Source organism: Plasmodium gaboni, chromosome 8, assembly GCF_001602025.1.
Source record: "Plasmodium gaboni strain SY75 chromosome 8, whole genome shotgun sequence".
Taxonomy (NCBI): domain Eukaryota; phylum Apicomplexa; class Aconoidasida; order Haemosporida; family Plasmodiidae; genus Plasmodium; species Plasmodium gaboni.
In genome coordinates, this window is record NC_031488.1 from 203,805 (window position 1) to 231,174 (window position 27,370).

A 27,370-nucleotide genomic window follows, 5' to 3' on the forward strand; every position below is an offset into this window, starting at 1 on the left:
TATATACACATTCATATATTTCTCAAGTATATTATATGTATATATATATATATATATATATATATATATTAATAAACCAAAAAAAAAAAAAAAAAAAAGCAACCAATTATACATATATATATATATATATATAAAGAGAAACATGCAATATATGAATATTCAATTGATTAAAAATCTTGCCAAAATAAAAGAACATTTAATAAATAAAACAAAAGAGCTAATTTAAAATAAAAAAAAAAATATAATAATAAAATAAAACAATAAAAAATATATTCACTTATTTCTTTTAAGATCAAATTTACGAAATATTTCGTACAAGCATATTGAAAGAAATGTAAAGAAAAGTCTCATATTATATATATGAACTTTTTTTTTTTTAAATAATTAAAAAAAAATTAAAGATCGAATAAAAATTCGTTTTAAATTGAATAATTACTATTCCTTTATAATAGTTAATGTGTACATATTTAATAAATAATGTTCTTTTTTTTTTTTTTTTTTTCGTGGTTTCGTCTTTATTTTAATATTTAAAGTATTTATTATCATATATTCTTTCTTTTTTTTTTTTTTTTTTTGCACGCATAATAATTTCAAGTGAATAATTAAATATATATATTATATGTACATATATATATTATATATATATATGTATAATATGTGTAATATATTTATGTTAATAATATATGAATATATTATATATGGTTGTAATATGTTTACTTATAATAGTATTTTTTTTTTTTTTTTTTGGTGAATTGGTTAAGGGGAGATACATATATTTATATTCATTACTTTCTTATTTTTTTTTTAAATATAATGTGTATAAGGTAATATAAAAAGGTATTGATTTTTTCCTTATTATATATATATATATATGTATGTATGCTTTATTTTTTTTTTTTTTTTTTTTTTTGATATATGTTTATTTATAAAATTGTTCCATTAAAAAAAAAAAAAAAGTCCCCAAGTATATATTTTTTCATTAAATGAGGAATGAAAATTATAATTATTATATTAATAAAGTATTATATGTTATGTATATATATATATATATTTTAACAAATAGATAAAATGATGTAAATGTAATATATATTCAAAGACTGAATTTTTATGTTTTAATATATACATAGACATATATGTGTTTATGTGTATATATATTTTTAAGTTTATGACAAAGTGAGTTCCTTTATATCGATATGTATAATTTTATATCAAAAGGAAAATAAATAATGTAATATATACTTAGTTATACATTAATTTATTTATATTAATATAATTTATGATATTTGATTTTTATAATATTTTTATCTTTATCATCAAGAAATATATTTTTTTTTTTTTTTTTTAATGTCTCTATTTTTTTGTCATATTTTCATATATTTCCTAATTTTGTCATAAAACATTTTTCTTATTTCTTCTGTTCTTTCTTTTTCTAAATTATCATTCGGTGATAACTTATTCTTATGTACAAAGTTATTTCTTGGTATACAATTTTTTTTTTTTTGTTCCTTATCATTAAGATATAATCTTTTATCATATGGTGTGTATAGCTTTTTTTCTTTTATATAATAATTAGAAAATAAATTTTTATCATTATTCATAATAAAATTGTAAATATATTTTAGCTGTAAAATAAGTACTACTTCACAAGGGTTATTTAAATATATATTTTGTATGACAATAGGGATATGTAATTTTTTCAATAATTTTTTTAAAGAATAAAATAAATTATTCTCTATATCTGATTGGATTATATTTATAAGTTCATTTTTTAATATATAACCGTATTTATAAAATATGAAAAATATTTTGATACAGTCAGAAAAATCTTTAACAATATGGGGTATATCCCCATCACTACTACAATACAAATGGTTATCATTATTATTATTATTATTATTATTATTATTATTATTATTATCATTATTATTATTGTTATGATTTATTTTTATTTTATTTTTATTTTGGTTGTGCTCTTCTTTATCTTTATATAATATATACGATGCAAAATCTTTTAATACCTCCTTTTGAAAATTATTTAATAGGTTCTCTTTTATATTATCATAATCATCTTTCTTATCATTTATTTCGTTATTCTTTTTATACCTATATTCTCCTTCTGTCATTTGAAAAGTATACTTTTGTGTGTCATTATTTTTTTTTATATAAAAAGGATCATTTATTGTTCTTTCATTTAGTCTTAAAGAAAACATTTTAAGGGAATTATCATACCAACGTAATAAAGTAGTAGATATTTTTTTTAAGGTTTGAAATTCAAACATATCAAATATTTGTATTAAAAATAAATTAACCTTTGTCTTTTTCATATCATAAATATCCAGTGAAGATACCATGCTATAACAATGAGGGTTATTTTTATAAACAATTCCTAACGCTTTCTCTAAATTATGTAAGGCACATTTTTTTTTTATTGCCTTAGAAAATATATTAAGAACTGCAATATGAGGCCTATAGATTTTTATTATTTTTAAAAGCACTACACCATTTTTTATAAGTTCATATATATTATATTCATTCACAGTTATATCACATATTGACATGCTATTAATCCAACTTATAATAACTGAGAAGGAATATATAATTAAATTTCTCGTTTTATATAACCTTTCCTTGTTTTTATGGTGACATGTATATTTAGTAAGTTCATTATATGAATTACATTTATTTTGAACACTAGTCATTTTAAGAGAGTATAAAACGGATAAAGAAAATATAAACAAATGAATATAAATAAATAAATAAATAAATATATATATATATATTACATTCACAGGAGTAATATAAAGTAGGGACAAATTATATTCCTCTCTACATATATTTTAATATAATATTCTCTAATATTATTTAAATATTATTTTCATTTAAAATTTTTTTTACCCATATACAACTTAAATTCGGGTTAACATAAATATATGCATACCATTGATGGTATTTATGTAAAAAAATAAAAAAAAAAAGACACTAAAAAAACAAAAAAAAAAAAGAAAAAATAAAGATAAAAATATATATATATATATATTCACATATTTACATATATTTTTATGATGTGCGACATATCAAAAATGATATAAAGATATGTAATGTTTTATTTTTTTTATCTTTCAGCAAATGAGAAATAAATAAAAATATAAATAAAAATTATTAAAAGCGTCAAATATACACCATAAAAAAAAAAAAAAAATACATATATATATATATATATATAATATTACACGTAAAAAAATAAAATATATGTGAATGCTAAAATAATAAATCATGGAAAAATAAATTGTCTTCATTCATTGCTTCTTTCTTTTTTATGGAAATTTTTTCGAGCTTTTTCTTAACCTGACAAAATGGGAAAAAAAAAAATAAGGAAAAAAAATTAGCCATACGTATATACATATATATATATATATATTTTATTTTTATTTTTATTTTTATTTTTTTCTCCGCTTTATTGTTACATAGTATGATTTTTCTCGTTTTGATTGAGAACTGTCCTCCGAATTATACGACGAAGATAAATCCGATTCACTGGTTAAGTCCGATTTTTTCATTTTTTTCTTTTTTGTCACTTTTTTCTTTTTTTTCTTTTTTTTCTTTTTTTTTTCTTTTTCTTTTTTCTTCAAATATTTATTAATTTTCCTATAATGTAATTTATACGCACAATCCATACAAGCTCGTACCTTTACATTTGTCTACAAATGAATAAATAAATATAAATAAATATAAATATATATATATACATACATATTGAATGCACACAAATTTACAAATATACATTAATATAAACGTTTCCATATTTATATAACAAATTACTTCTTTTTTTATTCCTTGTTCAATATACTGAAATAAAAACTCGTAAGTGTTTAAATCTGTATTGTTACATTTTTTAGATGAACAAATTACATGTCCTTTCCCTTTTATTATTTCTTCTTCTGTTCTCCACCTTAACCCTATCTATAATAAAAAAATAAATAAAATAAAACAAAAAAAATTTATATCTTATACATATACAATTAGATATTCCACATTTATATAACACAAAATTGTACGAAGAAAAAAAAACTACATTTACCTTCGTCTCTTTATATTTTGACAAGTCACATATCACATATTTATTACATATGCTCTTGTAGTAATTTTGAAGGAGAGAATTCTTTTCATTGTCCTATAAAATAAATAAATATAAATATATACATATATATATATATATATATATATAATATATATGTACCATTTTATTTTTTCTTTTGTTATTTAATTATCATACCACATCGTGTATGAAATTATATTTTTGCCTTAAAATATCATAATCACTTAAATATTTCTCACTTTTATTTTCCTTTTTTTTTTCTTCTTCTAATGAACGGAGAGACATCATAAGTTTATGCCTCTCAAAAGGGTTCATTTCATCAAACACCTTTCTAAAAATATAAAATATATATATATATATATATATATATATACCTCTTTAAAACTATTAGTTTTATATATCAGTACACATTTATTTTTAAATATAACATTCTATATATCGATTATATATAAATATTCATATTTTTTACTTCGGAATTTTATAGCCACTTAAATCAACATAACTCATTTTTGTTTATCAACCTATATTCTTTTTTTTAAGACATATATATTCTTAACAATTACTATACAGATAACCCATTAAAAAACAAAAACAATAATATATATATATATAATAATTTTATATATTAATTTTTTTTTTTTCAGAAAAATTAAAAAATCTTAATATAAAAAATAAGATTTAATATCATTTTAATTTTATTATTATTTTTTTTTTTTTCTTAATTAAAATAATAAAATCTACAATAGATAAAAATATATAACTTCATATTCTTTACAAATTCAAAGTTATATATATATATATATAAATTTTTTTGTCGCTAACATTCATAAGATATATCATATATTTTATTTTTTTTTAAATAAATAAAAAAATTAAAAAAAAATCAAACCATTGGAATTTTACATCAAATTAAATAATAAATTTAAAAATTAATAAAAAAAAAAAAAAAAAAAAAAAATAATAATAATATATCAATATATATAATATATATTATATATATTCATATGTACATTATTATTTGCTAAAAAAAAATATAAGTTTTAATACATCATTCTTTTTATAGACTCATAGAAATCCTCAACATCCAATTCATTTTCATTCCCTAAAAAATAATAAGAACATAAAATATATGATGAAGTGATGACAATTATTTTATTATTTTTTTTTTTTTTTTTTTTTTTTATAAAAAAAATACCTTTGAGGGCATTTCTTAAACGATATGTCAAAGCATAAGTACAAAGGTTGTATATATATAAAGGAGATAATTTATATTGAACTTTTATAATATGTTCATCAACAAATTGTTTAAATTTATGTGAATATAAAAAATCGGTAGATTCTATATTATTACTTTTTAAACATTTATAAAATAATTTATAAATATCTTGTTCTTTCCAGTATTGGAAATGTGTAGTTTGATAAATATATTTGAAACGATAATTTCTTAATAAATTATCATCAATATTATTTATATCATTTGTAGTTGCTATAATTAAAAGTAAGCAAGGATTTCTTTTCCATTTCTTTTCATAATGAATTTTATCTATATTTTCATAAAAACATAATTTTAATCTTGTATTAAAATTTTCAATAAATGTATAATCTTCTTTATAACATATAGTTTCTATATTATCAAATAAAATGATACATGGTTGTAATTTTTTTATACAGTATTCAAAAATCTCGTTTAGAAATTTTTCTGATTCTCCCATAATTTTATTAAATATATTTGAACAATTAATAATAACAGAATTACAATTACATTCTTCAACAATTTTTTTAGCAATAAAACTTTTACCTGACCCACTCTTACCATGTAATAATATACCAACAGTATCGAGTTGATTAAAATTACAGATATTATCCCCCATTGAACTAGCTGCATATATTTTGTTATTGTCATGTATATTATCAATTCCATTCGCCTTTATATTATCACCTTCAATATCACACATATGTATTTTTTTTAATCCTATATTTTTACTTTCTTGCATATTAAATTTACTCACGATCTGGTTCTTCAAATTACTTATCAGTTTTTCCTCTCCAATAACCTCGTTAAATCCATAATTTTCAAATATACCATTTTTTGAAAACATTTCATATTTTTTCTTTTTATACATTTCAATCTCATGCATATGTATATATATATGAGAATCCTGTTGAAGATTTAAAGTTTTAGAAAAAAATTGATTTTTTCCTTTACGTGCTTTTTCAAATATATCTTTTATATAACAACTATTCTTTGTGATAATTTCTTGTGATGTATCTGTTTTTTTTTTTTTTAAATGATCTATAATTCTTTCTCTATATTCATCTTCGAATAATTTTATTATATTATCTATATTAAAATTATTTGTTATTTTAGCTAGCTCTTTAATTTCATTTTCACAATAGTATAATTTATATTTTTTAAATAAATGGATTAATAGTTCATACCTATTAGTAGTATGAAGAAAATTTGGAAACACAAAAACAAAATAATTATTCATATATCTATTAAATAAAGAACTTATATTATCACTTGAATTATTATATATTTTTATATTACTTATATTATTATTATTGCTATCATTGTTACTGTTCGCAGATATTGATGATGAAGAAGATATTATAAACATATGAGCATTTAAATTCATATTTTTCCACATAAATATATATTTTAAAAGTAAAAATATTATACAATTCTTTTTATGTGTAGGGAAATTATTTATATATTCTATATTTTTTATTAAGAGAAAGGATATTCCTCCATTGAATAAGTCAAGTCCTAAGTTCATATTCATTTGTTTATTCATATAAAAATTTTCATCGTCATCATTCTTACTTTTATGATTTACATATACTTTGTTTTTTATAAATACTTTTTTTTTTATTTTTTCTTTTTCTTTTATTTTTTCGTTTTCTTTTATTTTTTCTTTTTCTTTTTCTTTTTCTTTTATTTTTTGTTTTTCTTTTATTTTTTCTTTTTCTTTTATTTTTACCTTTTTCATGTTTTGTTCTCCTTGTGACTTATTAAATATTCCAGTTAACCATTTATACATTTTTCTTTTCCATACATATTGTTTAATCATTGCTTGACGAGTAAAATGTATCAAAATATATTCAAGATTAAAATTTAAAGGGTCATAAGATGTTATAATATTTATATCTGTAATAAGTTTTTCTTTTAATATTAATTCATAATAATATGGATACAAAACTTTTTGTACATATAATTTTTTTTTATAATTATCATTATATTTTTGATCATCTGAAATAATTTGTTTTTTAAATTGATTTGTTTTAAAATTTATAAGTTCATAACTACTATCACTTTGTAAACTATCATCAATAGACATAATATTATCATGTTTCATATTTGCAATATCTACATTATTATAATTTCTTTCTTCATACAAATGTTTGTTATTTTCAAATAAGTCATTATATATTTGTAGGTTTATTAATTTAGAATATTTCTCTTTGTTTTTTATATCATCAAGAGTATTACACATTTTAAATGAAGATAAATTTTTTTTTTTTTTTATATTATAATTTTTATTTGTATTTAAATACATGGGATCCATTAAATATCTATAATCACAAACAATTGTATAGTTCTCATAATCACTTATATCTATCATAAACATATGATCATTTTTATAAAAAAAGGGGAAAGTCAAAAATAAATCATTTAAAAAAACCGTTTTCATATTACCTATTTTTCCAGTAAGGAAATATAAATTCGTATTAAAATGATTCATTATATTTTTTTTCAAAAAAATATTCCATAATTCTACATCAAATATTATAAAATTTTTTATTATTAGACATTTGATTAATTTTTTGGCTAGCTTTTTATGTACCTTTCCATTTTTTTTTACAAAATTTTTTAACCATAGTCTACAAATTTTTTCGTAATATTTTTTTCTAAACAAAATATCAAAGGGATGACTATAAGCCTCTTCAAAGATATCCTTCATTTTTATCATATTCATCATATTATTCATATTATTATTATCATCATAAGTGATAACTTTTTTTTTTTCATACCCATCATGATCATTGAATTTTTCTTCTCTTATCATATCCTCATGTTTATATATTATATCCTCGTAACGGTTCTTTATTTTACATATTTTGTCTACAAATAATTGTGGCTTGTACTTACCTTTATTTTTATTTATACAATGAACAGCATTCTTTATATTCTTTGCTTCTTTTAAAAATTTCTTATTATTAATAAAACAACATTCTTCATTTTGTTTAGTAGAACATAATGAAGATATATTCTTTTTATATTTATCTACATATATTTTACCATATTTTTTTACATATATTTTTTTTTTTAAATTCTTGAAACTATTTTGTATAATATAATCTATGCATTCCTTATATGATAAATTTTTTATCCATTCGTAATTATACATACATTTCCTATTAACTAATTTCTCATATTCGTTTTCATATTTTTCTTTTTTTATTTCTCTTTTTTTTACTTTAAGATATGAAAACGATTTATTCGAATGGTCATAAACACAAAAATTTTCAATAACTTTATCATTTGGTTTTTTACTCATTTTTTTTTTTTTTTTCTCCTTTAATTAAATGTATATATATATATATATATATATATTATAATTACATTATGCAAAAGATTAAACAATAAATACATGTAATATTATACATATAGTGACATATAAAAAAAGTTCTATATTTTTTATATATTTATTTTAAGCACTATAATATTATTTATAAAAATATAAAAGTTTTATTAAGTATATATACATTTGAATATATCATATATATTATATATATATGTATTATTAGTCGGAAAATATATATATATAAAAATATATAAACATATTATTATATATATATATATATATATATATATATTTATATTTATATTAATTTATAAATATTTTTTTTTTTTTTCACCTTAAGAATCAAAAGTACAAATATTATAAAATGATAAAAGCTTCAAGGGTTTAAAAAAAAAAAAAAAATTGTACATAATATAAAAATATGGGGAAAAAAGAAAATTCTTTTTTTTTCTTTTTTTTTTTCTTTTTTTTTTTCTTTTTTTTTTCTTTTTTTTTTCTTTTTTTTTTGTAAAAGCCGTTTAAGTTGATGAAGTTAAAATATATTTATATATATTTTATTATAAATATTTTATATATATTTATATATTAATTTATACATATATAATATGGTATATAATGAGGAAAGGAAAGAGAAAGGTTTACAAAAGAAAAAAAAAGAAATCAACAAAAGGAATACACGTATACTTTTAAGAGATAAAATAAAAGATATTGAAATACAGTGTGGAAAATTAAATGATTATTTAAAAAAAAAGGAAGAAGAAAAGAAAATATTCCAAATATCTACAGTCATATTAAAACAATATCATTCATATTTATATAATAAATTATATAACAATATATCTGTATGTTTACCAGTATTTCATCATATCTTTCTTACGACTTGTGGAATCATTTTTACAAATAATGATTGTTACATCAATGATGAAAGGCAAAAAATAAACAAAATAAACAAAATAAATAATATAAACAAAATAAACAAAATAAACAAAACAAACAAAATAAACAAAATAAACCGAATAAATAATCATCTCTTGTATTGTAAAAATGCGGAATATAGTTTCTCTGATCATTGTATATATGATGAGGATATATGTAAAAATATATCGTGGATATATTATTCTATGAAAGAAAAAAATGAAAGCAAACTGATAGAACAAACAAATATTTTATATGAGGAAAAAGAAAATAATTTATCTACAACTCTAGAAGATCAATCAAAAAAAAAGAGAAGTTGCTACGTTTATAATATACAAAATAATAATATTAATAATAATATATCTATTGAAACTATGACCAGTGAAAATAATAAAAAAAAATTGAAAGAAGAGAATATTATATATTTATCATCATTAGAAGGAAAAAAAATGTATGAAAAATATAAAAATGATCAAGACACAAATGTATTATATACATATAATAATAATGATAAGATGAAGAATATACCTTTAAAAAAAAAAAAAAAAAAAATTACAACTAGCTATAATGAGAATAACAAAAGTATATCTAGTACAGTTTTAAACACACCCCTTAATATTACAAAAAAAAAAAAAAAAATGGATTATCTTAATCTTAAATTTATTGATAAAAAATATACGACTGATGAAAATTTAATTATTTCATCCAGTCATACTGTAGATACTATAAGTGAACTAGTTAATATGAATTATTTATCATCAGATAACAATATTTCAACATATAGCGATATATATATACAAACTGTATGTAAAAAGTCCAAAAAAATAAAAAAATATGACCATAATAATATAATAAAGAATCCTATAAAAAATGAAATGTCATCCAATTCATCAATATTGTTAAGTAATAAAACTACCTCGCATAATTATTATAATGATATATATGATGAAGAATATATAAAAAAAAAAAAAATTAATATGCAATATAATGAACCATATGATATGCAATATAATGAACCATATAATATACAATATATTAAAGAAAAACAGAAAAAGAAAAAAAAAAAAAAAAAGAAAAAAAATGAAAGTTATATTGATTCATATATAGATCTTATAAAAAATGTTAAAGTTTTCTCATTCTTTGAAAATAAAGAACAAATAATACAAAATAATACATTTACCAATTTTTTCAATAATATAAAAAATTTTTTTTTTTTTTCTTCTAATGAAAAAAATGAAGAAAAAGAAAATAACACATCCAATTATAATAATCCTTATGAACAAAAAAAAAATATAAATAATAAAAGACAATATAATATTTTAAAATATCAATGTGTAATAAAATCTAAAGGTATCAAAATTTTTTTATGCGTTTGTCCTAATTGTTCTAAACATTTTTATTTATTAATAAAAAAAGGATCACGAAAAAAAATGATCTCAAAAGTATTTCATCCTTCTCATTTTGCTACCCTAGTCAAGAATTTAAAAAAACAAAAAATTAATCTTTTAAAAGATGAAAAGGAACAAATGAATGATGACAATCCCAGTATTAAAAATATCCCGTATTTAGATATTACAACAGTTGAGTTCTTTAACGATAGTCTTTATTATGATGAAACTGTTCAAGACTTTTGTCAATGTTATTTAAAAATAAATGAAACTCCAAATAATTTTTATGATAATATGGATATATTACTTTACATATAACAAAAAGACAATTTTGTTATATATATAAGATTTTTTTTTTTTTTTTTTTTTAATTTTTTTTTTTTCGGTACTAATAAAAGTTATAAGTACATACATATATATAAAATATATATATTTTATATTTTTTATATTTTTTTAGTTATTTTTTTTATGAGTTTGTACGTATATTTGTATACCCATGCGTATAATAAACATTGATAACATGTATATGATTTGTATATTTGAATATACATATAACAAAATAAATAAGTATGGTCAAACATTTACTCTGACATATAAATAAATATATATATATATATATATATATATATATTTTTTTTTTTTTTATTGTACAATATATATATAATTCACTTATAATTTGTGCGTGTTTTTTTTTTTTTTTTTTTTTTTTTTTTTAAAAACAATTTATTATTAAAAGTGTTATTCTGTTTTATTTTTTAAACAATAATATAATCTTGTTGAATAATATTAGATAAATGTTCTAGTGGAAATAAAAATGTGACGGAGAAAAAAATATATTTATATATTTTAAATATACCATGTTTCTAAATGAAAAAAACTAAGATTAGTCTTTTCTTCATATCTTCTTTAGTCTGGTAAAACCATAAGATTTTTCGATTCCTCGAGACGAATTATAATATATGCACACATTCATAAATAAATATACACATATGAATATAAATAAATAAATATATATTAATATATATATATATATATATATATATATATATATATGTATAATATCATTTATTTTTTATTCTTTTTAGTGCTTTTGTTACTCTTACGTTTTATAAAAGATATAGATATGAATTTGATAGAAATTATGTTGAGCAGAGACTATCCCTATACTCAGAAGTAAAAACACAACATAAATATATAAATTATATTATTTATTTATAATATGTATGAATATATATATATAATATAATATATGTTTGGATATTTTTGTAGGAATCCTTTTATTTCTCCTTTTACAATGATATAGTAAAATCGAACACATTTTTGGAAGGCATAAATTGCTTACTGTAATAAATATATAAGACCATATATAAAAAATATATATATATATATATATATATATATATTAATAATGATGATATTTTATTGTTTTTTAATTTTAGTAAAGACAACAGAAGTGAATACCCCGATACTATAAATGCAATAAAACGTTTTAATATTTACCCAGGTATAATAAAAATATAAATATATAAATATATAAATATATATATATATATATATATATATATGTTAATGTTTCTTTTGTGAAATGTTTATAGAAATTATCCTTGGGGCCTTATGGAAAGGGCTAAATTTAGAGTCATATATTTTGACGCCTTATAATTTTTATGTATATGCAGGTATATATATATATATATTAATTCTTTTTTATTATCAACATAATTATAAAATATATACATATATATATATATATATATATTTTCATGTAGTTATTTTTCTGCAAGCTGCTAGTGTCAGTGTCCTATTCTTCTTTTCAGTATATATAGGTTCAGACAAGATAAAAAAAATAAACACATTTAATATATTTTTATTTTCAAAAAATATCTCTTAGAATTTACATATATATATATATATATATATATATATATATATATATATATATATATATATTTTATATATATTTTATATATATTATATATATATATTTTTTATATATATTTTAGGTAAATCCTATTTTCCCGGAGTTATATTTTTAATGTTGTTTTTTTCATGTTTTCGTGAAAAGTTTATAATGAGATTATCAGGTAAAAAAAAAATAAATATATATTTATATGCACACACATATATATATATATATGTGGTATATATTTTTTATAATTTTAGCTTTTCCTTTGAGAGAAAATTTTGCATCTGTATTTATGTGGTGGAATATAGTACTTATATATATAATTCTTAAAAACAAAGAGGTACAAAAAAAAAAAAAAAAAAATATATATATATATATATATATATATGCATACTTTAATTGTTGTGAATTATTTTAGATGATCCCATATACTATATGATAATTTTTCTAATATTTCCTTTTTAGATTCCCATATTAAAATACATAGGTTTATTTTTTTCTTCCTTGTTGTGCTTTCTCTTTTGGCAATTTTCTGTATTTGTATCAGTCACACATATAGTTTCTTTATTTGTTGTAGATTTGTTAGGATATAACATAACAAATAAATTAAATCATATTCTTTTCATATTTTGTTCTTCATATTTATTATCAATAATTATAACTTTTTTCCCAAGGTATTTATTATGCACTTATTTTCCTTATGTTCTCTTAGCTATATTAACTACCAACATACTTTTCAATTATGTCTCAAAAAAAAAGAATGATGATGTAATTAAAAATAAGAATAATAAGATAAATAATATGAATGAAGAAAATAAAAATGAACAGTCTAAGACTTGCACATTTGCTAGATCTACCAAACGGAAAAGTCATCAAATTATTGATAATAATAATAACAATAATAGTGATTTAAAAAATAATAATAACCATCCTTGTAGTAATTATTATAATCAATATGATGAAGGAAAAAAAGAAGAAATAAATGGTGAATCTACAAATAAATATAATAAAAATATCAACTTATATACATTATTTAAAAATCTTTATATAATAAAAAACTGGATATTTATTTTAAAAAAAGGATTAACATCCATTTTTATATTTTTCATTTTACGTTTAATAATATTTTCAAAAGATAAAGATGATTCACATGTTATATCATTATTAAAAGTAAGATTAAAACTAGCTAATCATAATTTTGATACTATGTTATATAGTTCAGGTTCTGAATTTAATCCTTTTTCTAAATATATGTTTCATATGTTAAAAGAATCAGCAGTATATGAATATTTTATTATATTTAATATTCTTTTCTTTATTTATATTCTAAATTATTGTAAACAACTCTTAAAAAAAAAACAAGAACAAGAACAAGAACAAGAACAAGAACAAATAGAACAGTATGATATATTCAAATCTCCATTCGTTTTTTTGATAAACCAACTATTATTTTTTATATCATTAATGTTAATTATATCTAGATTGCGTGTTTTAGCTTTACCCCTTATATGTCTCTTTTCTAGTTTAATTGGTTCTCCTCATATTTTGGGCAACCTGTATTTCTTGACGTCAGAAAATTTTCTTCAATCAAAGTAAGTCAACACACGAACGTCTAAAAATATATATATATATATATATATATATATATATATGTGTGGCACTAGTACAATAAAACTACTAATATCATTATAATTATTTATTAATATATTTTTTTTTTTTTTTTTTTTTTTTAGAAGAGTGAATAAGGGACGTCTGCACAAAATTATAATTTTTTCATTATGCCTTGTGCAGTGCGCTTACCCATTTAAAAAATATTTCCCTCAATACGAATACATGAATATGATTAACAAAGAACCCATAAATTTACAAAAAAATTTAGATTTAATTATATGGCTACAAAAGAATATAAAAGAAGAAGAAGCTTTAATTGCTGATATACCGACATCTAGTTTTTTAAGATGTACTACAAATTATAAATTTGTATTGCATCCACAATATGAAGATAGTAATTTAAGAAAGAGGGTTCAAGATTATTATATGTTTTCAGCATGTCTTCCTTTTAGTGATGGAAAAAAATATTTTTATGAAAAATATAAAAGTAGATATTTTATAAGTAATATATACAGATGTTCATCATCAGGTTCACAAATAAATGTTTTTAAAATATCTGATAAAATTGATTCTAATTATGCTAGATGTGTAACAAAAAAAAAAACAATGAGATTCTGTAATCGAGTTTTATATGATGATAAAAATTATAAAACTTTATATAGAAATGGAAAATTCAGTGTTATATATTTTACTCCAGAAATTATACCAGATAATACACCTTATAAATTTTTTAATCAAAAAAAGTATTCAAATATAATTTATTATGAACCATGGATAAAACGATGCATGCAAACAGATGATAAATGTGCTCTACATATTACAGAAGTAGCAAGAACATATATAGATATGTTAAAATATAATTTAATCGCATATACTTTATATGATTATGTTGAAAATAATTTAATGAATAATAATGTAGAAGTAATATTTCATATAGCTGAATTTTATGATTATGATAAAAAAGATCATAAAAAAGCAAATGAATTATATAGAAAAGCAATAAATCTTATAATAAAAGAAGAAACTGATTTAAATACATATATTATTGGACAAACACCATTTGTATCTATACCTAGAAAAATACAAATCTTATCATCATATTTATATTTTATTGTTGATATGTCTTTATATAAAGATAGACAAGAAATATTTTTAATATATAAAAATATGAATGAATTAATACACACAGCTCTTTTTGCATTAGATAATGGATTCTATTATGAAATTATTAAATCTACACAATCTAATCAAAAAGATCAAATAATTAAAAGATCCTTTTATAAAAAAGAATTACATACTGTTATAAATACATTGTGTCAAAATATTATATATTTAAAGCAAATCCAACATGAACATATTCAATATATTCATATATATAATAATTTATGGATACTAATTAAAAGATTATCACATATGGAAAGTTGTGTTATTGAAAATCTTGCCATATATGAAAATAAAAAAATAAAGTTTTTAGATTATTTATTATTTTTTTACATAAAAAATTAAAATATATATATATATATATATATTATGTGCATTTGTTTTTATTTTTATTTGTTTATTTTATATGAATCTGTTATTATTATTTTATTTTATTTTATTTTATTTTTGTAATACAAAAAAGATATATTTCATTATTCCCTTTTCATTTAAACAAAAATATGAGGAAAAATATACCAATTACGATAACACCCACTACAATCCAAACACCTAAAAAAAAAATAAAATAAAATAAAATAAAATAAAAAAAAATAAAAAAAAATACATACACATATATATGCACATATATACATATATATATTGTGTATATTTTATTTTTTTTTTTTTCTTCCTACCTGTCCATTTTAAGCCATACATAATCGATGCTGTTGCAGCACCAAACTTTTCATTTATCATCACCCAATCAACATATGTTCTATTTTCAGTTACTGGAGGTAAATAAGGATCTTTATTAGGTTCATCCCTTCCATTACCAACTGGGTCAAGCTCAGCCTCAGATTTTATTAGAATGGATCCCTCTATTTCTACATTTCCTCTTACTTTATTTTTATGAGCTGGGTGTTTACACGATAGCCAAAATCTAAAAATACAAAAAAAAAAAAATATATACATACATATATATATATATATATATATATATATATATATATATATTTATATTTACATAAACTTTTTATTGTTATGCGCCCCATTTTATACCTGGGTATAGGGTAATAACCCTTCTTCTTGCGTGCCCTATAAAAATGAGCAGACAAATCCAAGTTTGCCTCTCCAATAGGCTCATTAGATGATAGTAGAGCATAATTATGAATTTGTATTTTAATATTTGTTGCATTAGTTGGTATTTTAATATTATAAACAAATCTCCAATTAAATATTCCTTTTCCATCTTTACTATTATAATGTGTATCTGTATCTCTTATATCTTCATTATCTTCATCAGTATAAATACATCTAACAAATAAGCTTATAGTTGAATTATCATCCATAGAAGCATTATTTACTTTCCATATTACAAGTCTTAATTGATAATCATCAGGTTCATTGGAACATAAAACTTTTATAGGATTGAGTTGAGCAAATTCTTCATTAAATATTTCAAACCAACATCTTAAAGATCCATGAGAAATTGTACTATTTTCTAATTTTAAAGATCTTAATTCTATTGGCATAATATCATCTATCATTAATTGTCTAATTTTTTGATTAAAATATCTATCTTCCATATCTATATATGTATATCCTATAATTTCATCTGATAAAGAACCTTGATTCATTATACATACTTGTACAATAGATTCATCAGGAAATGAACATAATAATTGATAACATCTATTAAATTCTGGTTTATATCCTTGTTTTTTTGTATGACCTGTATCTTTTATATTATGAGATAAACCTCCTGGAATATTTGTCATTTCATTACTATTTTTTATCCATATATATGTTGTTATATCTGTTGCACCTGATGGTGGATTCAAACCTCTTGCTTGTATAATATATGCACGTACTACTAAATTACGTGTTAATCTATATTCTCTTACTAAATCATCACATTTCTTTATCATTTCCTTTTTTAAATACATTGTCTTTTCATCATATACATTACATATATATTTCAAATATCCAACTGCTTCAGGAACTCCTGAATCTGTACATCTAAAAATTGTTGCTCTTAAATAAGGTAAATCATCTGTATTCATATCTACTTCATATTCATATAACATTTCATCTCTTTGAATTTCTTCTTGTTCATCATCATCTGCTAATGATAATTGAAAATTTAACATATCTTCATTGAATCCATATATTGTTGTAGGTTGCTTTCCATCTATAATCATATTATTCTTTTCTTTATAATCATGTTTGCCACCTTTAAAAAAATTTATATCTTTTAATCGTTTCTTTTTATCACTTGAAATACTATCACATAAAGTTTCTTCTTCGTCCTTATATATATATGTATTCTCTTTCTTTGTTAAATCATTTATTTTAAAACATACATGTTCTAATGTCTCTTCTATACGTACATTAGAAAAATCTGGATCATTGTATGGAACATATTCGTTATTAATATATTTCTTTATATTCTTTTTTCTTTTTTTCTTTTTTATATCTATTACATGATTATATTTATTATTAACATGTGTGTTATTATTTTGTGTTCTATCATTGTTTGTTCTATATATATTTTTTTTTTCTTTTTTCTTTATTCTTTTTTCGGCCTCTTTTCTATTATTATTATTATTATCATCATCATCATCATCATAACTATTGTTCTTTTCATCATAATAACTATTGTTCTTGTCATCATCATAACTATTTTCTTTATCATCATAACTATTTTCTTTATCATCATAACTATTTTCTTTATCATCATCACTATTTTCTTTATCATCACTATTATCATTCCCATTTATGATAATATTTTCTTCCAAAGTATTCATGGGTATATCATTAAATATACCATTTGTCTCTCCCATCTCTTGCATTTCAAAATTAAAATTAGAGAATTTCTTTGACATGATTGAACTTTTTTTATATATCAATGCACTATTGTAAGATTTCCTATCCATCTCTGCATCTTCTATTAGAACTTCTTCTAGTACATGCAACTTAAATAACTCCACGCATTCATTTTTTTCATATTTATCTAGCCATGGAAGTAATGGATTTAGAGTTATATATGCAGTTCCTATTAAAAGATTATTATTTGTTGCATTTACAGGATAGGAGTTACTAGTTGTAGTTCCGGTGAATCCACTATTCAATATTCTATCTTCTATTCTAACCTCGAGAAAACTATGATGTTGCATTCTTTTAGGTAACATAACATCTAAAGAAAAATATTTTAAAAAGTTCCAGTTCCCTTCTTTTCCTGATATAACTTTATTAGTAGTTTCATGCCACAAAAATTGAGATGTGTCATCAACATCTCGACCAAAACAAACAGTTACAGAAGGATCTTTTAAAGGTTTAAACATACGTATGCCTATTAAAAATAAAGAGACATGTCCAGGTAATGTAGAAGGTCTTATATCATCATAAAAGGGATATGTATCATCTAGAACTTTTTCTACAGGTACTAATTCAAAAGCAACAAGTAGTTTAGCTTTACATTTTTTATATTGTGATGATTTTAATGGTATCCATATAGGTGATTTCTTCCATTCAGTTGGTACCTTCATAATAGGAAATGTGCATGATCCTAATAAAATATCATCATTATATAAAAAGGATTTATTTACAGATAAGGCTTCTATAGATATATCAGGAGCTAGATTTAAATTAGTAGGTAATATAACTTCTACTTCATATGCTTCATAATAATTTGGATTCAAAGTATGTAAGATAGTACTGGTTTTAATAACTTGTCCAGCTAATTCAATTTTAATATAAGGATCTGGAAAGGCATTATATCCTTTTGCTGGAAAATGTAATCCTTCATATATTAGAGCACGAAAAAAATATCTAGATAATTTATATTCTAATCTTTTAGGTCTTTTTTTATAAGAATGATAAGGTATTAAATTAGCAAAAAAAGATATATTATATTCATGTGCATTTGTTTCAATATTTTTCATAGAAAACCATTTAGGTTTATTTTCATTTAATAAAAGATATTTATATGGAATACGTACATAGCTTGTTAATTTATAATTATTTAAGAAATCTTCATCTTGTATTACATCTTCTGATAAATTATTTATAGAACTCATTTTATGTAATCCTTGTATTTTATTTCTATCTGCAGAATCATATTCATTATTTAATACACTGTTATATAATATACTTCTTCTATTATTAATCCAATTAGTAACAGCTAAATTGGATTTTATATAAATATATAAAAATATATCATATATTTGTTCATTATTATTTTGTGGTAAAAATATTCGAAATTCATCTATTCTTCCAACATTTTCGTTTAAAACATAAGATCCAACTTCATTTGGAAGAAGAGGAATGGTTTTAAGTTTATGTGGTCCAAGAGCACAAACACAGATGATACTATCACCACTCGAATCGTAATTGTTATTGTATCTGCTTCGTCTTTTTTCATTTGCACTATTATAAACATTATACACATTATTTTTATTATTATTATTATTATTATTATTATTGTTGTTGTTGTTGTTATCTTTTATGGTATCGTCATTATTGGTGTAGTTATCATCGTAGTCATCATAATTCCCCATTTTATTATTTTGAACTGATAAAATTTCATATATGTCAGCACAGAAAATATATTCTTTGTTGGGAGCATCTACCTCTACTTTAGCTGATTTTATGCAAATAGGACCTGGAGAATGAGTTTTGGTTGCGTTTGCACTTAAAAAAATGCGTCCACCATATAAATAGAATTCTTTTAATGTATCATCACAAAATAAATTTTGTACTTTGGTTACACCTAATATATCATTAATATTAATACCTTGTGTAGCATTTTTAAAAATTTTTTCAGCTGCTCCTGAAAAAAGATAATTACCCAAAGGATTTATAGCACTGGTAGTATTAGTATTATTATTATTATTATTGTTATTATTATTATTATTTGATGTAGTATTATTAAAATTTAATTGTATTGATCCGTTTTGTATATATTGACTATTCCTTGGTATGATTTGATTTTGTGGATTATAATAAATATTAAACCATCTAGGTGCTAATTCTCTTTTTAGAATTTCAAAAAAATCAAGAATAATACTATATATAACAACACCATTATGTTGTCCATTTATTAATTCTACAATAATATTTTTATCATAACAAGGAGTACAAGTAGGAATATGAATACTTAAATTCCAAACAGGATTAGGATCATTTCTAATAACCTTAGTACATTCTTCAAAACCATTATGTGATACTTTTACATATGGTTCAAGAATATTAGAAAAAAGTGTACTACTACCTATTAATTCAATATCTTGACCTCTAAAAATATTTAAACATAAATCATAATGTGTAATATGTATATCTAAACCTTTATTATTAAAAACATCTTCATTAATATCAGTCTTAACACTATCATTTACAATAGGTATCGAATCACCTGGACCATATACACCAACAGATATTAATAAATAACCAACATCATCTAATGGTAAATCTGGATTTCTTAGTTTAACCCATATCCTATATAACCAATGTTGAACTTTTGAATATACATAACTTAAACCAAATGAACATTTACCTATTAAAGCACTCTGAATTGTATATCTATGTAATACACATACATCTACACTTGTCCTCTCAAATTTATAATCTGTTAAATCTTGTGAAAAATTAAATGATGTATTATATACAACATTTACAGCTTGATTCTTTTTTGATGTACTTTTCTTCTCATTATTTACTGTCACCTCAATATAAGGATTGGGAATTATTTCTTTCTCATTCGCACTCTCGCGAAAACTTAAATCTTTTACTTCGTGAATATCAACCTTAATATTATATTGCGTTTTCTTAGCTATATTAGACATTGCAACAATAAAATAATAAAAATATATATAATTTAAATATATACATAAATGATTATATATATATATATATTATAAATGTCTCATATGTACATATACATTTTTTTAAAAAATATAAATATAAAATATTCTTTTTTTTATCACATCGTGTACAATGTGTAGATATAAATATATAAATATATAAATATATATATGTATATATATATATATATTTTTTTTTTTTTTTTTTTTTTTTAAAAAATTACACATACATATATATATATATATATATATACATATATATATAATATGTTTATGTACCCTTTTGTATTATATACCTTTTTTTAAATATATAAAAAAGAAAAAAAAAAGATGTCTAGTTATAAAAAAATATTTATTTTTTTTTTGTTCTAAATGTGTTTGATATAACAAATATATGTACATGCATATATATAAATATATACATATAAATAAATATATATATATATATATATTTGCAAAGACTTATATGACCATATGATTAATGCACTGCGAAAAAAAAAAAATAATAATAATAAAAATTAAATAAATAAAAAAAAATAAGAAATAAATATTTGATTTTTCAATTTATTTTATAAGTTACATAAAATAAAAACAATATTTCATAAAAAAAAAAAAAAAAAAAAAATATATATATATATATATATATTGATAAATGTATAAATTACCATTTTAAATTTATGATATTATAAACATATATAACATATATATAATATATATATTTATTTATACAAGAAATATGTTTTATTTCCTTCTTGTTCAAAAGAATGAATTGTGATATGCATCTATTTGTTACTGTTGGATCAACTAATTTTGATGAACTAATTAAATATATTGATGATGAACAGTTTCATTTTTTTTTAAGAAATTTAGGGTTCTCATATATGACCATGCAAATAGGTAATGGTACTTATATACCTAAACTTATATATACAAATGATAATAATATAAATAATAATAAATTTTTAAAACAAGTAAAATATTTTACTTATAAATCAAATTTAAATAAATATTTTGACAAGGCACATTTTATATTAAGTCATTCGGGAGCAGGTACTACATTAGAATGTTTAAGAAAAAAAAAAAAAATTCTCATTGTTGTTAATAATAAATTAATGAATAATCATCAATCCGAATTTGCAAATTATATGTATTCATGTAATTATTTAGATATTTGTAATAATCTACAAAATTTAAAACAAAATATACATCTATCTTTAAAAAAACACACTTATAATGCATTCCCACTAGCAGATGCCCAACCATTTTTAAAGGATCTATACAATTTAATATATAATTAAAAAGACAATTTTTTTTTTTTTTAAATACACACATATGTATGTATATGACCACATGACTACGTCTTATCAAGAAAAAAAAAAAAAAAAAAAAAAAAACATGCATATGTATAAAATATATTTATTTAAAAATTTTTTTTTTTTATCTCATTCTGTTTAAATTAAAAAAAAATAAAAATAAAAAAAAAAAAAAAAAAACATTAAATCAAAAAATAAATAAATAAATAAATAAATATATATATATATATAACAACTGAAACAAAACAAATTTATATAAGACGAGAAAAAAAAAAAAAATTATTAAATTATATAATATGTGCATATTAATTTTATCCTTATGTGATTAAAATTTTAAATCATAAACAAAAAATAGGAAAAAATAAAACGCAAACATATACATATATATATATATATATATGTGTGCATATTTTAAAGAAATTTTTAATAAAAAAAAAAACATACATATATTTATATATATATATATATTGAAATGCCAAATATGAAGCGCCTTTTTTTTTAATTTTCATATATACATACTATATGCTGTACTCTAACAAATATGTCATCAATATAATTCATATTTTATTCTTTAATATTGATAAAAATAAATTATATAATAGATCACGCTGCTCTGCATTATATATATGCCTTATGTAGAAATAAGCATCTACGCCCTTTTTCTATACATATTCTCTTTTTATGATATCTTAATCTGATGGATCTTCCTCGTTTGGCATTTTCGATGCTTTGATTATAGCCTTTTCTAACAATTTTGTAGCATCTATATCAGTTGTATCAGATTTATCATTTTTAATTCTTGACCATTTTTGCATTAGCTTCCCTAAAATTTTCATTCCTTCTGCTCGTTTTAATCTTATTTCAATGTTGACACCTTCATCTCTTATAACCTTATCTGTGGCTTGTCTTACTGTGGATTCAATATCCCATAAAACTAAAGTGAGAACATTTTTTATAATAACTCCTAGTGCTTTATTTTCTTCCTTATCTATTAGTGTGTGTTTTTTTTCCTCTTCCTTATTTTCATTTGTATTAGATTCATTCAGATTATTTATATTGTTTGAACTGTTTATATTAAGATTAGGATTTATAATATTCTTTTTAGGGTCCATTTGATTATCCGAATTTATATTTTCATTGGATCCTTTATATGAAGAAGAATTATTATTCAAAGAATTATTGGATGAAGTTTTTAAATTATCTTTCTTTTCTTTTATTGAATTAATTTTTTCACTGTTCAATGAAAAATCTTTTATAGTTACTACAGTATTAAACATAGACTTAGCTGCGCTGAATGTATTTCCAATGGTCCTTCCAGCTGCTTGAATATTTGCTACAGTTGCTCCAACACCCCATAATGTGGTTACTTCTGCTATATATGATGTTGCGACATTTTCATATGTCCATCCTATAGATTCTAATATGGAACTTGAAAATGAAGATTCAAGTAATCCTTTAATTTCATTTTCCATTTGTTCTTCCCATTTCATATCTCCATCTACATATGGTTGTAATCTATTTCTTAAGAGTAGTGCCAATTCAACTTCTCTTATTTTTTGTTCTACTTCCATTTCATTTATCATAACGTTATTTGATGATTTTTTATCTTCAATTGACATATTTCCTTCAAAAGCTAGCTGAACAAAAAAAGCTATTCTCAGAGTACCAGTATAATCACTTAATTCTTCTGAACTAAATAACATCATAAAGAAAATTGAAGGATCAATTAATATCATATCTTTCGTTGCATTTAATCCATATTTATTATATTGTCTTCTTCTTTCATCATCACTTAATACTTGATATGCTTCATTTATTTTTTGAAATTTTAATTTTGCTTCTGGATCATTAGAATTTTTATCTGGATGATATTTTAAAGCTAGTTTATAATAACTTGTTTTTATTTCACTTAATTTAGCTGTCGGTTTTATATTTAAAGCATCATAATAAGTTGTATCAACACATGTATTACAACAATCGGAGACATTAAAATCGTTCATATTACTATTGCTACTATCACCTCCTATTTTTATAACATTACTTTTTTTAGAACCTTTTTTTGATAATACTTCTTTAGCTTCTTTATCTAAATAATAGCCTTTTTTATATTCGTTATAAATTGGCATATCATAATTAGGTAACCAGTTCGATAACCCTAGTTGATTAAAAAAATTAGTATCTTTATTTTTATTTTTGGGCATATTTTTATCATTCCCTTTATCGCACGTTATATTTGTATTTGCATTTGTATTTATACTCTCACATTTTATTTCACTTTTATTATCCTCCTTTTCACTATTTATATTATTATATTCTTTATTAGTTTTTTCTTTTTTTTTAATAAATGGATTGTATTTCTTGGCACATTTTATTTTACTTACATCTTTTTCAAAGGCAATATTAGAGGCCTTTATTTCATCACTATTATGTTGACTATTATTAGGTTGATTGATACTATACTCATTCATATCATTTTTATTAGGGTTTATAGATGTAGCATTTGTAGATACACTTTTGTTAGAACCCTTTTTACCACTTCTACTATGAAATGTAGTAGATTCGGTGGTCCCATTAAACCAATTAAGGTAATCATTAAAAAAATTCCAATTTGACATTTTTATATTTCAATATAAAAAAAAATATATATATATATTTATATTTATATTATATATATTTTTTTATATTATATATATATATATATTTTTTTTTTATAATTATTTATTGTCATATAAATATATACACACAAAGTATATATATTTATATAAGAATGTTATTATTATACATTTTATGATTTCATTTGAAGCTCCCTATTTAATTATAAATCATTTTTCAACAACAAAAAAAAAAAAGAAAAAAAAATTATAATTGAGATTTATATAATTATAATATATATGTAATATACATTTGTATAAAAATATAATATATTTACAGATATAGAAAAAAATGACTACACTAAAACATATCAAAAAGAAAATAGAGTTCTTTTGTTCTTAATATATATATGGATATTATTACATATATATATTATATATATATATATATATATATATATATATATTCATCATATTTATATTTTATTTTAATTATATTATTATATAAAATAAAAGCATTTCACTAAAAAAAAATATTTCTATATATATAATGAAATATATAATATCATAAATAAATAAATAAATATATATATATAATAAATATTATGTTATGTTATTTTTATTTTTATTTTTTTTAATTTTCATCTTATTTTGTAATGAAAAAAAAATTCAGCAAAAACTCACGAATAATTTTATTATGAATAAAAATATATATATCTTGATTAAAAATGGAATTTTTAGAAAAGCTAATATCGCTTATTCCATCACTTCTAACATTTATATTAGATATTAAATTTTTATGTATATCTGAAGAATGAGAAAGTGTATTTATTTCATTATTTAAAGCATCACTATTAAAACTATTATTATCATAACTATTATTATAATAATTGTTATTAATACCATTTTGTTGTGTATCTTTTAAACAATTTGTTGATTCCATTTTTTTTTCTTTTTCTTGATAATCATGCTCATTATATATATTACTACTACTACTATATATACAACTACTCGAAGAAGTGGTGAAGCTGCTAGTTATATTTTTATAATTATTAAACGCATCTTCATTTTGGTTGTTATTATTTAATGAGAACAAATTTTTAACATTTGAATAAGAATTTTGATTATTATCATAATTATTATTATTATCATAATTTTGATTATTATCATAATTTTGATTATTATCATAATTATTATTATTATCATAATTCTTATAATTTTTATAATATAAAATATATGATAGAATATGATGAAGATAAAAAAAAAGATGTTGGTTATATTCTAAGTGATAAAGAACGAATTGAATTTTTAAAATATGCAGATTATTTTTTTGTTGAAAATAAAAATAATGTAGATATATATCGTGAAATAAAATATGTATTAAAAAATAATAATCCAAATTTATTATGTTTATTAAAAAATATATGTTTATTAGGACATATAATTTATTTTAATGAGATATTATATGAAGAAAAATTATTAACATCAAATGATATATATAAAATTGAAAATATATTATATAAAAATGAAGATAATTTTTCAAATAATTATAGTATTATTTATAATTCTTTTCTTTTTTTATTAGAAATAATTAAATTAAGTACACATAGAGGTGTTCAGAATTTTTCTTATTATCAATTATTTCGAAATAAAAAAATTATTGAGACTCTTTTATTTTATAATTTTAATGCTCATAAAAACAAAATAAAAAATAAAGAACATTTTTTTATAAAAAAAAATAATCAAGCAATTTTTATAAATAATATTATTACATTACATATTGTAAATATGTTGAATCAGACTCAGAAACATATTCGTTTGTATGCATTAAAAATATGTATTTTATTTATATCACACATTAGTAAGTCTAATCATATAATTAATCATATTTTAAATATAAAATATATGATAGAATATGATGAAGATAAAAAAAAAGATGTTGGTTATATTCTAAGTGATAAAG

The 27,370-nt window shown here is 19.8% G+C and overlaps 8 protein-coding genes across 8 annotated transcripts; 3 read left to right on the plus strand and 5 right to left on the minus strand.

Annotated features, from left to right (window-relative positions):
- Positions 1-1,361: 1,361 nt before the first annotated feature.
- On the minus strand, positions 1,362-2,699 carry PGSY75_0805800 (hypothetical protein; the record flags this gene model as incomplete). Its single annotated transcript, XM_018785194.1, has 1 exon — positions 1,362-2,699. The coding sequence occupies one exon, from the start codon at positions 2,697-2,699 to the stop codon at positions 1,362-1,364; it is 1,338 nt and encodes a 445-aa protein (XP_018642161.1).
- Positions 2,700-3,258: 559 nt separating this feature from the next.
- On the minus strand, positions 3,259-4,603 carry PGSY75_0805900 (conserved protein, unknown function; the record flags this gene model as incomplete). The annotated part of the gene is made up of 6 exons (XM_018785195.1): positions 3,259-3,345; positions 3,465-3,698; positions 3,820-3,960; positions 4,079-4,171; positions 4,274-4,427; positions 4,566-4,603. 6 exons carry the CDS (start codon positions 4,601-4,603, stop codon positions 3,259-3,261), a joined length of 747 nt encoding a protein of 248 aa, XP_018642162.1.
- A 533-nt stretch (positions 4,604-5,136) lies between these two features.
- PGSY75_0806000 (putative AAA family ATPase) lies at positions 5,137-8,658 on the minus strand (the record flags this gene model as incomplete). The annotated part of the gene is made up of 2 exons (XM_018785196.1): positions 5,137-5,198; positions 5,292-8,658. 2 exons carry the CDS (start codon positions 8,656-8,658, stop codon positions 5,137-5,139), a joined length of 3,429 nt encoding a protein of 1,142 aa, XP_018642163.1.
- Positions 8,659-9,290: 632 nt separating this feature from the next.
- On the plus strand, positions 9,291-11,306 carry PGSY75_0806100 (hypothetical protein; the record flags this gene model as incomplete). Its single annotated transcript, XM_018785197.1, has 1 exon — positions 9,291-11,306. The coding sequence occupies one exon, from the start codon at positions 9,291-9,293 to the stop codon at positions 11,304-11,306; it is 2,016 nt and encodes a 671-aa protein (XP_018642164.1).
- Positions 11,307-11,855: 549 nt separating this feature from the next.
- On the plus strand, positions 11,856-16,008 carry PGSY75_0806200 (putative membrane protein; the record flags this gene model as incomplete). Its single annotated transcript, XM_018785198.1, has 10 exons — positions 11,856-11,902; positions 12,074-12,161; positions 12,258-12,331; positions 12,428-12,492; positions 12,584-12,664; positions 12,755-12,811; positions 12,989-13,069; positions 13,149-13,231; positions 13,357-14,483; positions 14,625-16,008. 10 exons carry the CDS (start codon positions 11,856-11,858, stop codon positions 16,006-16,008), a joined length of 3,087 nt encoding a protein of 1,028 aa, XP_018642165.1.
- Positions 16,009-16,147: 139 nt separating this feature from the next.
- PGSY75_0806300 (putative ferlin) lies at positions 16,148-21,485 on the minus strand (the record flags this gene model as incomplete). Its single annotated transcript, XM_018785199.1, has 3 exons — positions 16,148-16,212; positions 16,338-16,582; positions 16,702-21,485. 3 exons carry the CDS (start codon positions 21,483-21,485, stop codon positions 16,148-16,150), a joined length of 5,094 nt encoding a protein of 1,697 aa, XP_018642166.1.
- A 782-nt stretch (positions 21,486-22,267) lies between these two features.
- Positions 22,268-22,801, plus strand: PGSY75_0806400 (putative glycosyltransferase family 28 protein; the record flags this gene model as incomplete). Its single annotated transcript, XM_018785200.1, has 1 exon — positions 22,268-22,801. One exon carries the CDS (start codon positions 22,268-22,270, stop codon positions 22,799-22,801), a length of 534 nt encoding a protein of 177 aa, XP_018642167.1.
- Positions 22,802-23,505: 704 nt separating this feature from the next.
- Positions 23,506-25,431, minus strand: PGSY75_0806500 (putative DnaJ protein; the record flags this gene model as incomplete). Its single annotated transcript, XM_018785201.1, has 1 exon — positions 23,506-25,431. One exon carries the CDS (start codon positions 25,429-25,431, stop codon positions 23,506-23,508), a length of 1,926 nt encoding a protein of 641 aa, XP_018642168.1.
- Between the last annotated feature and the right edge of the window lie 1,939 nt (positions 25,432-27,370).